We start from the raw sequence: 16,811 nt of genomic DNA on the forward strand, positions 1-16,811 counted from the left end.
GGTGTGAATAGATAATCATTCCTCCTTAATAATCAGAAATATGTAAATTGAAAACACAAATAAAATATCATTTACCACAATGAAATGGACATATTTGAAGTCTGATAGTACCAAGCTTTACAGAAGATTTGAAGTAATTGGACTCTGAAACATTGCTATGGGAATGGAAATTGACAAAACTACTTTGGAGAATAATTTTACATTCTCTTGTATACCTAAAGATGTACATATTCTACAACCCAGCAGTTTAACTTCCGGGACTATTCCATAAAAACAAAAACAAAACAAAACAACCACCTTTAACATGGCACATAGATGAGTTCACAAGCATTATCTGTAACAGGACAAAAAAAAAAAAAAAAAAAAAAAAAAAAAAACACCAAAAATTCATCAGTAAGAAAGTGGTTAAATCAGCTGTGGTTTGATAAGAAAATAGAATCCCGTAGGATGAAAAACAGAAAGTGAGTAGATTAAAGACACTGATTAATTTCAAAAGCAAAATGTGTGTTAAAAAAGTTTCCAAAGAATGCATTAAGTATGCTTATTTAAAGTTTGAAAAGATGCAACATTACCACATACTGCTTGGAGATACATACAAATGGAGTAACGGTATAAAGAAATGCTTGGGAATGATAAATTGAGGAAAATGGTTGCACCGGAGTGAGGGGAGAGGGTAATGTGTTTGGAAAGGTATGTGTGCATATGGGACTTCAATTACATATGTATCTTCTCTTTCTTACAGTGGGTGGTGGGTGCATGGGTATTTATTGTACCTTCTAATATCTTTTTATATACATTCAAATGTTATATAATACACTTGAAAAAGGCAGCAGACGTTAGTGAGAACTAACACTGAGCTAAATTCTTCAGTTTAAAGTCCGGTTCGTTTTAGCTTTACATGCACTATCTCATTTAATCTTAATAACTCTTTGAAGAGGCATTGTTGTACTTCTTTTATAGAACAGGAAACTGAGGCCTTTAGAAGTTAAACAATCTACCTATGGTCATATTGCTGTGAGGTGACAGAGCCAGACTATGAAACTAGCAGTCTGACTTTTAAAAGCTCACACCATTACCCTCTAATGAAAGTTAATCTGCCTCTTTTTAAAAGTCCACATTAACCACAAAGAAATCTCAGGTTAGTGCAACTATCATTTTGACCTCTGGATGCAGCTAGAACTACAGCAATAGAACTTAACCATTTTGGCTTCTAAATTCAGTGACTTTCTGAGGCTAGAAGAGCATTTACTGAGGAGCATAGGGCATGAGTCACTTCCTTAGGTATCTGTTTATTCGTTCAACAAATATTTATCAAGAGCCTCCATAGCACAGTGGTAAACCACAATTTATTTCTTGTCTACATCATTTTTGCAGTTTGCCAAGCTTTGGGACACAAATTTGAGGTTTCCATTTTCATTTCCAAACTAATGCAAGGAGTGCTGTGATTAATTGTTGGCCGTTTCAGAACTTGCACCCTGGCTTACTGTGGATCTCGTTTAAGCCTAATTACTGTTGACCTGCAAATTCACATGACATCTAAAATATTTTAGCCAATTTTACACACAAAAAAAAGTATGTATTGAAAACTTTCAGTCTACTTTGTCTGAATAAAATACAGATTAAAATGAAAATACTGTTTTAAAGTTGAATATGACTACTTCTTTTTTCTCCATCTATTTCCCTCTCTCCTTTTTTCCACAGACCAAAGAAAACCTCCTTAATCTACTACTCCAATAAGATCTTGAGATTCTTCTTCACCATGTTTTATATATATATTTTATAATCCTATACATTCAACAAGATGTTGAACCCACAGTAGTAGCTCATAGAACTGCTAAAATTAAAATGGATGCATTGGGTTTAGTTTAATTACAGTCTCACTAATTAAAATGGTGATGAAACCAGATAATTTTCTTCCTATAATAAAGAACAGTTTAATTTTGTCTATCTTGACCAGTTTGTATATGTAAATTTTACTCATTAGTAACAGACCACTAAATCATCATGACCTATTTTTAGATAATTATGCAAACACAATATTGTTGAAAAGTAACCCTCATTTTTACATAATGTTCAATTCAGTGATTATGTGATGTAAGTATTTAAATATGCCATCTAGTCCTTTCTTTAACAATTTATTTTCTTTTTTATATTGGACATTCAGGGATCTGAAGGAATTGTGGGAATTCCAGGGCAAAGAGGTCGCCCAGGCAAAAAGGTAATTTTTTTTTTACATCTTTTTAAGGCTTCCTTGCTTCTGATGTGCTCCGAGCTCCATAGAATGCTGTGATATTTTTATTTGCATGAGATATATGGTAATAAAGAAATATAAATTTGGTTTTAAAAGGCACATTTATATAAATTAATATTTAACTCTACTTAGGAGTATTTATCGCCTTGATTATTTGAAGGCAACTGTCCCACTCTGTAGTTTCTGTGAAGATATTTGCCTTTTCTTCTCCTGTTTGCCAAAAATTCTTCAGTAGACTTTGGGCAGGAAAAGAGAGAAAAGGAAAATACCACACCATTTGTGTATTAGTAACAACTTTAGTAAAACGTTTAGGGGAAAAGATTATGATTGAGATTGTTTCTGGGTTTATTAGTACTATGTTTATCTAAATTGAAAAGGTTAATTATTTTATCTTTCCCATATATTGACTTAGAAACACACATCCAGAATATGGTTTATATGTTTCTTTTATATCTTACTAAAATGAAAATGTATAAAGTTCTGGAACATTATAATGAAAAATTCATCTCTGTATGGGGCCAATAATTTGTTCAAGTATGATTTTCTTATTCAAATACAACAGTTCTGAATATATGACTATAATTAGCTTCAAATCACACCATATCTAGTTCCCAAAGTCTAATTTTATCATTTTTACTAACATACACCCAGCCTATCTTTGTCATAATGTAGAGACAGGATTAGTTAGAATAAGAAGTAAGGAAAAATGAATGAGGTGAATTTTAGTAGCCATTCTTACCCATGAAAATAACCCCAATACTGAAGTCTCTTTTCATCATATTTGATGTTATATCTAAAATCAACATTAGAAGTGGGACAGTATAATTCTTTACAGTAGCCTGCATCCCTGAGAATTATTATGAATACCAAAAACTTCCTTCCTGACTATGATCACAGTCTAGTTTTTCTTTGTATCTACTTTATTGTCTACAGCAGAACAGATTGGTTCCCACTTTCAGAAAATGAATTATAGCACTTAAAGTTGTTTAAAAGCAGCCATATTTTGGTGGTAGAGAATGATCAGTCAGCTTGACAGAAAACAGAAGATAACTAGTTTTCAGAAGGATGTTAAATGATACAAATATGTTATGGATTTTTAAAGGAAGACTCCAAGCCACTGAATATACAGAAACATACACTGGAAACTGTATACATTAAATAGATCTTTGTGGGATTGAAATTGTGTATAGAAGCAGGTTTCTTATACAGTCTATGTTTTCTCATGATAACAAGAAATACATGCCTGCATGCATACATACCTAACAAATTCAAAATTAAAAAATTGGTTATTGGTAATTCAACATGAACACCAGATCTCCCCTGCTTATTTGGCCAAAATTATTTTTTTTAATGTTCTTTCTCCTAAATTACTTTCAGTTATATCTTTCAGATAACCTAGGTGGTGATGGTATGTTATTATTGTCAGTGGCAGTCTCTACCACCAGCTAGGTAAACCCAAGTTACTATTTACGGAATTTTGCTTACAGACTATCCTCTGGTGTCATTCAGGTATATGATATAGTTAATTCATCTAGGTAAAAATTTGTTTTTTCCCACTTTTCTCTCTTACTAACGACATCCACAGGGTGAAAAAGGACAAATAGGGCCCACCGGAGAAATTGGAAGCAGAGGTGCTCCCGGACAAATTGGGGAAAGTGGTCCTAAGGGTGCCAGAGGAACGAGAGGTGCTGTGGTTAGTATTTGATTTATTTCCAGACCTGAGTTCACTGTGGATGGAAAAGAAATGTATCCATGTCCTTAAAGTTTCATCCCTTGATTAATTTTACAGAGAAAGCAATAGTTCCATTGAAAATAATCTACCTCCATGAGCTGTGGAGAATTGTAAGCATTCCACAGTACTTAAATGGCTTAGTGGTTTCTGGACATGAAAAAGGGAAAGGGGAAAAAACTCAAAATGGAAATAAAATGTGAAATGAAGTTTTAAAAACTCAGATTATAACTCTTAACCTAAGTGGGAAAGTTTATATGACTTGCACTTAAAATAAGAATTTAATATCTGTATGAAACTATGCTGTCAGGATTGGCATATTGCTTTTGAAAATTAGATTTACTTAAAAATGATTTTTCTTTATAAGCTTGGACTCTACATCCTCATGGAGATTTTTTTTTTAAACCAGCTCTGATCAATATCTGTAACATCTAATAATATTTAATCTTTTGCATGAACTTTATATAATGTTGGAAACAAGGGTAGCATAAATACTTCTGAACCTATAATAGCAAAATTTTATTGCTAATATATTTGGACCTGTTTAGAAAGTCACAGCATGAGAGATGCAGAGTATTTGAATTATTAAACTTAGTGTTTTCACTATTTCATAAGCTTATCTACAAAATGCATGTGTATTTCCTAGTCTCCATTAAATGTCACAAATGCTAGACTTTTCACCAAAGCCTTCTTGAGAGCATTGTATAATTCATCAGTTGTCTGAGGAAAGTTTATCTCAGGCTCATTTGACATACTCATCTTACCACTTCAGGTCTTTCTTCCTTTGATTTAAATTACTAATATTTTTCTGATTTGGGCTTGTATGTTACAAAACTTTATTTAATATGATTAATTTTTAACAAACATGGAAACTAATCCAGAGTATTGCCTTCAAAGTAGGTTCCTACTTTGGATTTTGTCTAAAGAGAATATTCACTTTAAAAATATTGACACATGTTCTCCAACTGCCTCCCCAAAAGGTTTCATCCAATATACACTCCCACCACCAATACTTCATGTTAACCCTTTTGATGTCTGACAATCTGATAAATGAGAACATGTGTCTCATTTTCTTTCTGTTTATATCTCCCCGATTACAATTAAGTGATTTTTTTTTTCTGGAAATTGCCTTTACATATTCACTTTACATGATTTACATTAGATTGCTGTCTTTTTCTTATTAAACTGTAATAACTCCTTATATATTTTAGATTTTATATATATATATATATATATATATATATATATGATGTTTATTTAGTTTTGAGAGAGAGAGAGACAGAGACAGAGAGAGACAGAGCATGATGGGGGAGGGGCAGAGAAAGAGGGAGACACAGAATCCAAAGCAGGCTCCAGGCTCCACGCTGTCAGCACAGAGCCCAATGCAGGGCTTGAACTCACAAGTCGTGAGATCATGACCTGAGCCCAAGTCAGACACTTAACCAACTGAGCCACCCAGGCGTCCCTTAGATAATATATTTTTGTTAAATTTGTTACAAAATGTATTATAAATACAATTTCTCTTTCTGTCATTTAACATTTAGTGTTATTTGTTTGATATCTTTTTGCTGGAGATTTTAATTATTATATACTCAAATTTGTCACTCCTTTACTTTACAGGTTTTATTTCTTCATTAGAAATGCCTTCCCTACCTAAAGTATATAAAAATACTCTTCCATATCCTTCTTCTAATTCTTTTATAGCTTTATTTTTATTCCTAACTCATATGAAGTTTATTATTTTGCTGTGAAATAAGTTGTAAAGAACTTGATTTTCTTTTTTCCAAGTAGATTTTCAGTTGTTTCAAAATCATTTAATAAATAGTCACTCTGTATCCCACTAAATTAAACTCTCAAATATTTATTGACCTGTTTTCATTCTCTCTGTTTTCTTCTGTCAATCTGTTAGCCTATTTTTGGGTTCAGTACCACACTATTTAATTGTTATATTATTATAGTACTTTTGAGAAGAGCAAGTATTCCATAATTCATTTTTCTGAAAAGTTCAGCTCTTACTTTAATTCTCTCTTCCATGTGAACTTTAAAATCAGCTCTTCATGTTCCTTTAACATTGAATCTTTCAGTAGAGAAGCAGTATAAGTCTTTCTATTTACTTACATCATCTTATATGTCCTTTAATAAAGTTTTGTTATTTCCTTTATTCTGTTCTTACCTCTATCCTGTTAGATTTATTGTTGGTTTCTTATGGACTTTATGATTTATGATGCCATCTTTTTTTCCATTATATCTTTTTATTGGTGCTATATAAGAAATCTACTTACTTTTATGTTTTAACTTTATATCCACTTAAATGATAGGTGGTTCTCATAGGTTCTTTGGGTAAATAATCATATTTAGAGCTTCTGGTTAATCTGATATTTGGTTAGGCATGAACCTATTCTGTGCCTTAATTTTCTCCTCTCCTATTTAGTTTCAAACTTAAATAGGAGAATTGGTGTGGAAATTTTTGGTAGTATGAAAGGTAAGACATTTTTAGGATTATTATTTTTGCTCTTTTTAGTTGTCTGAGTCACATTTTCAGTACTTTAGAGGCATTTATGAATAACCCTTATATAGTATCCTCATCTGCAAAATATTGATAATAAGAGCAATAACAGAGTGATTATCACACATAAGTTGCCAACTATTTCTACTTTAACAACTTTGACCAGAGCTGAAACTTTTCTTCATCAAAGCATCTGAAACTATCAATGAGTATGGAGTTCTCCATGATCCCATCATGATAATATCAAAAACTTTCAGGCTATACTCTAATATTCAGTGAGGCACATCTACCATAAACTTGGACCAGATATAAGGGCACCTGGCTGACTCATTTGGTTAAGCGTCTGACTTCAGCTTAGGTCATGATCTCATGGTTTGTGATTTCAGGCTCTGCACCGGGCTCTGTGCTCAGAGCCTGGAACCTGCTTCAGATTCTGTGTCTCCCTCTCTCTCTCTCTGCCCTTCCCCTGTCCTCTCTCTCTCAAAAATAAGTAAACATTAAAAATATATATATACTATAAACTTTGAGAGATACACATTACATTTCCAAGAACTTGCTGAAAACCTATAGGGTTCTGACAACTGAAAGTATTTTTCTTAATATGATTAAGAATATTTATACCAGAAGTAAACTGAAGAGACATTTTTTTTTTGGTGGGACTTTTGTAGTTCAGAAGAACAATAAGAGAAGTTAGAATGTTATTTCTTGTTTTCCCATTTCAGACTAAGTAAAATGTTCAGAAATTCTAAATTTTAAGTAATCAGAGTACAAGTGTAATGGTTCAAGCAGTTGGCTATTTTCTCTCTAATATTTACTTTGCTTTTTAGGGACATTTAGGATTGATGGGACCTGATGGAGAACCAGGAATTCCAGGATATAGGGTAATCATTTCTAATTGGAAATTAAAATGTGTGTATTTGCATGAAAATGGTTATATAAAGATGTCATTCCAATTATGCAGATTAAGATGAAATCTCACCAATAAACCTTGCTACTGCATTTAGGCTTCATCCCCCTAGAGAATGAATCTTGTTTTTCTTTCAGAATAGTGCAGTATCTAATGGCATGTCCTTGGTGGTATTAGGTAGAAACATGCACAAATGATACAGAGAATGTCTACTTTCTTGTCCTTTTGTTAGGGCCACCAGGGCCAGCCAGGCCTTTCTGGGCTGCCAGGACCTAAAGGAGAAAAGGTATGTGTATATATTGACTTTGCAATCCTAAAGTTAAATATTTAATTTTTGTGTTCTTTCTGAAAGTGTGCATGGAAACATTTTCAAAGAATAAAAGAAAACACTTTTCAATTTGGGAAGTATTGCAAATTCTAGAAGGTAAATAACAAGAGATGAAAATTTAAGTCATTAAAATGTCTTCAATAGACTGTTTCAAGATATTCATGAAATAATATATGGTAAAGTACTTTGTAATCTATAAAGCTTTGTAAACTTAAAATTAATTACTTGTTGAAACAGATTGTGAGACTCTAGATTAAATGACCAGTATGTTTATAGTGAAATTTATAGTAAAATTTATAGTAAAATTGTTCTGGGTTAAGAATAACTATAATAATACTACTCTTAATTTGCAAGATCACTGGAAACCTGAAACTTTGAACAAATTCCTAAACTGCTTTGTATGTAATTAAAGCTGATAGACACTTCTGAGAACCACATAGGAATTACAACTGTATAAAATATCCTGTGCTAAGTTTTGTAGGTAAAGTTTTCCATTTAAAAAAGATAAAGCCAGATTGTAGGTGTCATAACATATTAGACAATGATAAGCTACATATTTCAAAGTTTATTTTATTAATTTGATTTTGTTTGTAAATAATTATCTTCATTATAGGGTTATCCAGGAGAAGATAGCACAGTGCTAGGACCACCTGGGCCTCGAGGTGAACCAGTAGGTCTTTTTCTAAAATTATTTTGATGTTTCAAGATAAAATGCAATGAATATAATAGATTCATATGACCAATCACATCTTTTCAGGGAGTCTTATTCTGTTAGTTTCATAACATGGTTTTGTAGGCACATACTATTTATAGTTGTATTATCTAAATGTAAAATCTATTTATATCCAAGTCAAGATCCTTAGCATAATATATAGTTTAATTACGGTGACTTTCCAAATCTAACTTTCAGCATGAAATGCACTATAACAACCTTTTGCAGAGATTATCAAAATACTATACTCTAGATATTTTAGGGCAGACATTTCTTCAATCATCAAATTCATGGGGCGCCTGGGTGGCTCAGTTGGTTAAGCATCTGACTTTGGCTCAGGTCTTGATCTCATAGTCCATGGATCTGAGTCCTGCATCAGGTTTTGTGCTAACAGCTTAGAGCCTGGAGCCTGCTTTGGATTCTGTGTCTCCTTCTCTCTCTGCCTTTCCCCTGCTCACTCTCTCTCTCTCTCTCAAAAGTAAATAAATAGTAAAAAAATGTTTAAAAAATCATCAAATTCATATTTATTTCTGAGTATTAAAAAAATCTGACCTGTATACTTTTTTATAGTAATTTACATATAGTTACCAAATGACTTTAAAACTTAATCAGTTATTATAACCAATACCCTTTGAAGATCACTGATCCATAGTCTTCTAATTAAGTATCTGAAGGTTAACTATAAACTCTGTTTTGAAAAGTTATTATAGGGGAACTTGGGTGGTTCAGTTGGTTGAGCATCTGACTTCAGCTCAGCTCACCATCTCCAAGTTTGTGGGTTCAAGCCCCACGTCAGGCTCTGTGCTAACAGCTCCGAGCCTAGAGCCTGCTTCAGATTCTGTGTCTCCCTCTCTTTCTGCCCCTCCCCCACTCTCTCTCTCTCTCTCTCTCTCTCTCTCTCAAAAATAAACATTAAAAATATATGTTAAAAAAAAGAAAAGTAGCTATTGTAGCTTTGATTATCTGAATGACCATCTCTATATTCATATTTTATGAAAATAATCTTATAGGGCATATGTAAATTAAATAGGTAGAATAAAAGTGTTTAACTCATAGAAATAAATATAATTGGTTTGATTTTCAATTTTCTACATGATATCATATAAGATTTTAAAAATCCTAGGGGTGCCTAGGTGGCTCAGTCAGTTAAGCATCTGACTTTGCTAAGGTCATGATCTCATGGTTCATGGGTTCAAGCTCCGCTTTGGGCTCTGTGCTAACAGCTCAGAGTCTGGAGCTTGCTTTGGATTCTGTGTCTCCCTCTCTCCCTGCCCCTCCCTCGGCTCATGCTCTGTCTCTTTTTCTCTCTCCTAAAAATAAATAAACATTAAAAAATATGTTTAAATACTAAAGCAGAGGATCACATTACGTAGTTACTTCTGGTGCTTTGATCTGGCTCTTTGGAGATGAGTGAAAGTTATATTTTGTTTTAGAAATACAAAAGATTTTAGAATTATTCTGGTTAAATCAAGCCATCTCATATAGAGGCATACTTATCTATAAAATATATATAAGGTTTTTATCAAATATGTTCTAGTCTCTCTAAAGCCCTGACAGGGAAAAATATGGAAATAATGCAAAAACTTAACAGCAAATGGAAACATATGGGCAAATAGTGTATAAAAGTGCTTGTTTTTTCCCCAGATTCAAGTATGCCAGAATCAAAGAATGTCACTAAAATATAATAAATATATTAAAAGTCTAGCATAACAATCATTATTTTGTGTAGTAGACATAAAACAGGTGTGAAACTTAAACCAAGAATATTCTAAATCATTAAAACAGAGTCAGAGATTATTGTCCTTACGTTATGTCAAATATCTTTACTCACATAGGAATAAGTTAAAATTTGTCAATCAATTGTCCTCATCAATTTTATGGTTTTCATAAAGATTTCAATTTGACTTTCTTTTTAGACAGTAGGTCCTCGTATGCAAAAATTGCTTTTCCAAGTATATTTTACACTAGATAATTTGAATAGTTTATCATATCAAAGAATTTATATTAGGAATATTTGAAAAAAAGTTAAAAGTGTAGGTTTATTAACTACTACCATACAGATTAAAATAAATAGATGCAATTTTTATTAGGTTAATTTATATCTTAAAAATTAAAAAGAATAAACAACAGAGTTTCTGATCAAGAATGTTAAAGTAGGTAGCTATTAGATGCTTTTAAAAAGATCATTAAACAGTGTCTCCCAAAACAGCTCCCATCCTGCCACACCCTGCAGGTGGCCTTGCCCAGGACTGGTGTTCTCCAAAGTAACTCTTGTCCCAACACACCAAACGAGTAGTTTTGGCCTGGACTGGCGCCCTTCCAGAGTGGCTCCTGACAGGAACAAGGGGCAAGGCCCACCCATCAGTATGCCTACAACAGTCCTGGCCTGACCTCATAGCCAGGCACACCAGGGGCTATCCCACCCACCAGCACACCCACAGCCGCCACAGCCAGGCCTCTCAGCCAGCCATGTCAGGAGCCAGTCCTGCCCACCAGTGTGCCCACAGCAGTTGTGGCCACTCATTGCAGCCAATGGGCCAGGAGCCAGCCCCACTCACAAGCATGCCAGCACTAAGAAAGCACAAAGAGACTACACAGGGCACTCCTGGAGCACCTGGTTCTGGTGACAAAGGAGGAGTGTGCTTCTAAGGCCCAACGGACACCTTCTATATGAGACCACTCCATCAAGACCATGAGGCATAGCTGATCTACCTAATACATAGAAACACACACAGTGAGTCAGGCCTAACAAGGAGACAGGAGGACGTTCCAAATAAAATAAGACAAAACCTAGGAAGGAACCAAACGAAACAGAGATAAGCAATCTGCCTGATAAAGAATTCAAAGTAATGGTCATAAAGATGCTCATGGAACTCAGAAGAAGAGTAGTTGAACAATGAGAAATTCAACAAAGAGATAGAAAAATATAAAAAATAACTAATCATAACTTAAGAATTCAATAGCTGAAATGAAAAAATATATAGACTAGGGAGAACAATGGCAGATTAAAGGATATAGACAGGTCAGCGATCTGGAAAACAAGGTAGTGGAAGTCATCCAAACTGAAGAGTAAAAAGAAAGAAGGTTAAGAAAAAGAGGATAGTTTAAGGAAATTCTTGGACAATAAATATCAACAGAAGTCTTATAAAATAGACTTTAAAGCAAAGAGTGTAACAAGACAAAAGGAAGAAATAATAAATGAAAACTTCCCTAACCTGGGGAAAGAAACAAACATCCAGCTGCAAATGCACAGAGAGCTCCAAACAAGATGAACCCAAAGAGGTTCACACCAACAGAGAGTAAGTAAATTGTCAAAAATTAAAGGTAAGGAGAGAATCTTAAAAACAGCAAGAGTAAAGCAACTGGTTACTTACAAGGTAACACCTATAAGATCATCAGCTGATTTTTCAGCAGAAATTTTGTAGGCCAGAAAGGAGAGGCCTGATATACTCAAAGTGCTGAAAGGAAAAACCTACTACCAGAATACACTTCCTGGAAAGATTGTCATTCAGAATTAAAGAGATAAAGAGTTTCCCAGACAAATGAAAGTTAAAGGAATTCATCACCACTAAACTGGACTTACAAGAGAGGTTAAAGGGACTTCTTAAAATGGAAAAGAAAACACCATAAATAGAGGTAAAAAAAAATTATGAAAGAAAAAGGCTCATTGGTAAAAGCAAACATACAGTAAAGAGAGTGGATCGACTACTTATAAAGCTGGTATGAAGGTTAAAGGACAAAAGTAGAAAAAACAACTATATCTACAATAATTACCTAAGGGATATACAAAATAAAAACATGTAAATTATGGCACCAAATACACAAAACATGGGGAGAGGGGAATAAAAAATGTAGGGCTTTTAGAATGTGTTTGAACTTAAGTGACCATCAACTTAAAATAGACTGCTATGTACATAAGGTGTTATATATGTAACTCATGGAAACCTCAAGCCAAAACCTACAATAGATTCACAAAAAAATAAAGAAAAAGGGATCCAAACATAACACTAAAGAAAATCATCAAATCACAAAGGAAGAGAGCAAGAGAGGAACAGAAAAGAACTACATATACAAACCAGAAAACAGTTAACAAAATGGCACTAAGTACATACCTATCAGTTGATACTTTAAATGTAAATGGATTAGATGTTCCAATCAAAAGACATAGGGTGACTGAATGGATAAGAAAAATAAGACCCATTTCAGGGCACCTGGGTGGCTCAGTCAGTTAAGTGACTTCAGCTCAGGTCATGATTTCAAGTCTGTGAGTTCGAGCCCCACATCAGGGTCTATGCTGACAGCTCAGAGCCTGTAGTGTGCTTCAGATTCTGTGTGTGTGTGTGTGTGTGTCTCTCTCTGCCCCTCCCCACTCGAACGCTGTGTCTCCCTGTCTCTCTCTCTCAAAAATAAAGAAACATTTAAAAAATTTAAAAAAAAAAAGACCCATCTATATGCTGCCTACAAGAGACTCACTTCAGACCCAAAGACACACACAGACTGAAAGTGAAAGGATAGAAAAAAATACTCCATTCAAGTGGAAATGAAAAAAAAAAATAAACCAGGGGTATCATATGAGATAAAATAGACTTTAAAATTAACACTGTAACAAGACAAAAGGAAGGGCACTACATGATGATAAAGGGTTCAATTCAACAAGAGGATATAACAATTATAAATATCTATGCACCCAACTTAGAAACACTTAAATTTAAAAAGCAGATATTAACAAACATCAAGGGAGAAATTGATAGTAATACAATAGGAGTAGGACACTTTAATACTCCACTTACGTCTATAGATGGATCATCCAGACAGAAAGTCAATAAGTAAATAGTAACCTTAAACAACACATTAGACCAGAGGGACCTAATGGGTATATACAGAATAGTCCATTCAAAAACAGCAGAATATGCATTCTTCTCAAGTGCACATAGAACATTATCTAGGAAAAATCACATGTTAGACCACAAAAAACATCTTAATAAATTTAAGAATATTGAAATCATATCAAGCATCTTTTGTGATCACAATGATATGAAACTAGAAATAAATACCAAGAAAAAAATGGAGAAAATATACAAGTACATGGAAGCTAAACAACATTCTGCTAACTAAACATTAGTTTTGTTTGAAGACAAATGGAAATAAAAGCACAGCATCCCCAAATCTACTACAAACAGGTTTGCCAAGAAATTGGCCAACCTAGAAAAAAAAAGATAAAATCCTAAACCCTTATAATCTTCCAAAACTGAATCAGGAAGAAATAGAAATCTGAACAGACTGATTACTGGTAATGAAAATGAATCAGTAACCAAAAAACTCCCAATAAACCAAACTCAGAGACCAGATGGCTTCACAGGTGAATTTTTCCAAACATTTAAGGAAGTGTTTATACCTATCCTTCTCAAACTATTCAAGAAAAATTAGAGGAAGGAATGCTTTCACATTCATTCTATGAGGCTAGCATAGAAAAGACAGTACAAAACTCAACTCAACAAAACTCTCAAACTATTCAAGAAAAATTAGAGGAAGGAATGCTTTCACATTCATTCTATGAGGCTAGCATAGAAAAGACAGTACAAAACTCAACTCAACAAAACTCTCAAACTATTCAAGAAAAATTAGAGGAAGGAATGCTTTCACATTCATTCTATGAGGCTAGCATAGAAAAGACAGTACAAAAAAGGAAAGTATAGGCCAATATCCCTGAAGAACATAGATACAAAAATTTTCAACAAAATATTAGGAAAAAAAAATTCAGCAATACATTAAAGGGATCATATTCCACAATCAAATAAGATTTATTCCAGGGATGCAAGGATGATTCAGTATTTGCAAATCAATTAACTTGATACACCACATTAACAAAATGAAGGCTAAAAATCATGATCTTCTCAATAGATGCAGAAAAAGCATTTGACAAAATTCAACATCCACTTATGATGAAAACTCTCAATAAATTCCTTAACATAAGAAATGCCATATATGGCAAACCCACAACTAGCATCATACTCAATGGTGGAAAGCTGAAAGCTTTTCCTCCAAGATCAGGAATAATAGAAAGATGCCTACTCTCACCACTGTTATTCAACATAGTACTGGAAATGTCAGCTATAGCAATAAGAGAAGAAAAAGAAAGGAAAGACATCCACATTGGTAAGACAGAAGCACAACTGTCAACATTTGTAGATCACATTATACTGTAAATACAAAATAAAGACTTCACCAAAAAACTATTACAACTACTAAATTAGGATACAAAATGAATATACAGAAATCTGTTGCATTTCTATACAATAAAAACAAATTATCAGAAAGAGAAATTAAGAAAATGATCTTATTTATAATTGAAGAAAAATAATAAAATATCTAGGAATAAATTTAGCCAGGGAGACAGAAGACCTATATTCTGAAAACTATAAGACATTTATGCAAGAACTGAAGATGACAAAAATAAATGGAAAGATACATTGTTTGTGGATTGGAAGAATTAATATTGTTAAGATGTCTATGCTATCCAAAGCAAGCTCCATATTCAGTACAATTCCTATCAAAATTCCCATAGTATTTTTCATAGAACTAGAACAAATGATCTGAAATTTGTATGCAATGACAAAAGACCCTGAATAGCCAAAACAGTCTTGAGAAAGCTGCAGGTATCATGCTGCCTGATTTCAAACTGCACACAAAGCTGTGGTTATCAGAACAGTTTGGTACTGGCACAAAAAGAGACACATAGGTCAATGGAACAGAATAGAGAGCCCAGAAATAAACACACACTTATATGATCAATTAATATACAATGGGGAAAATATAATCATTTCAATAATTGGTGTTGGGGAAACTGGACAGCTACATGCAAAAGAATGAAACTGGGCCACTTTTTTCCATTACATGCAAGAATAAACTCAAAGTGGATTAAAAACCTAAATGTAAGACCTGAAATCATAGAACTTCCAAAAGAGAACAGGCATAAACTCTGGCACATCAGTCTTAGCAGTATTTTTGTGGTATGTGTCTCCTCCGGCAAAGGCAATAAAAGCAAAAATAAACAATTGGGACTACATCAAACTAAAAAGTTTTTTACAGTAAAGGAAATCATCAACAAAACAAAAAGGCAAAGGGGAGAAGATATTTGCAAATGATATATCCAGTAAGAGATTAATATCCAAAATATATAAAGAACTCCTACAACTCAACACACATAAACCAATCTGATTTTTAAAATGGGCAGAGGACCTGAAATGGCATTTTTCCAAAGAAGACGTATAGAAGGCCAATAGACATATGAAAAAATGCTCAACATCACTAATCAGGGAAATGCATATCAAAACCGCAGTGAGATTTCACCTCATCGCTGTCAGAATGACTAGTATCAAAAAAGAACAAGAAATAACAAATGTTGGTGAGAATGTGGAAAAAAAGAAACCTTCATGCACTGTTGGTAGAATATAAATTGGTGCAGCCACTACGTAAACCAGTATGGAGATTACTCAAAAAAATTAAAAATAGAAATACCACAGGATCCAGCTATTTGACATCTGGGTATTTATCTGAAAAAAAAAATTGAAAAACATAATATGAAAAGATACATACACCTGTATCTTCATTGTATGTATGTTCATTGCAGCATTGTTTACAATAGCCATGATATGGAAACAACCTAAGTGTTCACTGATACACAAATGGATAAAGAAGATGTATATATATACACACACACAAAATGTAATATTACTTAGCCATAAAAAGAGTGAATTCTTGTCATTCATGACAACAAAAATGAACCTAGAGGGCATTATGCTATGTGAAATAAGAGAGGAACAAATTGTGTATTATTTTACTTACATGTGGAGTCCAAAAAACAAAACAACACAAAACAGAAACAGATTCGTAAGTACACAGAACAAACTGGTGATTGCCAGAGGGGAGGGTATAAGGAGGTGGGTGAAATAGGTGAAGGGGATTAAGAGTTATAGACTTTCAGTTATAAAATACATAAGTCATGGGGATGTGAAGTACAGCATAGCGAATATAGTCAATAGTATTATAATAACTACATATAGTGACAGCTGGTGACCAGACTTATTCTGGTGATCATTTCATAATGTGTATAAATGTCAAACCATTATGTTGTATGTCTGAAACTATTATAATATTGTATGCCAACTGTACTTCAAAATATAAAAATAAATAAATAAAAAGATTATTAAATTGATCTTCTAATTAATGGAATTGATTACATGGCTGAATGATCCAGATTAAATCTTTTTCTATCATTTTAACATTAAGTAAAAATGCAAGCTAATTTGACATCATGTATAACATACTTCATCCATCTGAAAATTCATAATGTTTAAGTGGAGTTCATTTCTTCAATA

At 33.3% G+C, this 16,811-nt stretch overlaps 1 protein-coding gene across 3 annotated transcripts in view; it reads left to right on the forward strand.

Annotated features, from left to right (window-relative positions):
* The window catches only part of COL24A1 (collagen type XXIV alpha 1 chain), a 409,345-nt gene that overhangs the window by 307,411 nt on the left and 85,123 nt on the right, over positions 1 to 16,811 (forward strand). For all 3 annotated transcript variants that reach the window (XM_078451730.2, XM_078451731.2, XM_078451732.2), the window contains 5 exons: positions 2,165 to 2,218; positions 3,837 to 3,944; positions 7,314 to 7,367; positions 7,626 to 7,679; positions 8,335 to 8,391. In XM_078451730.2, coding sequence (XP_078307856.1) covers positions 2,165 to 2,218; positions 3,837 to 3,944; positions 7,314 to 7,367; positions 7,626 to 7,679; positions 8,335 to 8,391 — 327 coding nt within the window. The remainder of the gene's footprint in view (positions 1 to 2,164; positions 2,219 to 3,836; positions 3,945 to 7,313; positions 7,368 to 7,625; positions 7,680 to 8,334; positions 8,392 to 16,811) is intronic.

The sequence above is a fragment of the Panthera onca genome, chromosome C1 (assembly GCF_046562875.1).
Source record: "Panthera onca isolate mPanOnc1 chromosome C1, mPanOnc1 haplotype 2, whole genome shotgun sequence".
Lineage (NCBI taxonomy): Eukaryota > Metazoa > Chordata > Mammalia > Carnivora > Felidae > Panthera > Panthera onca.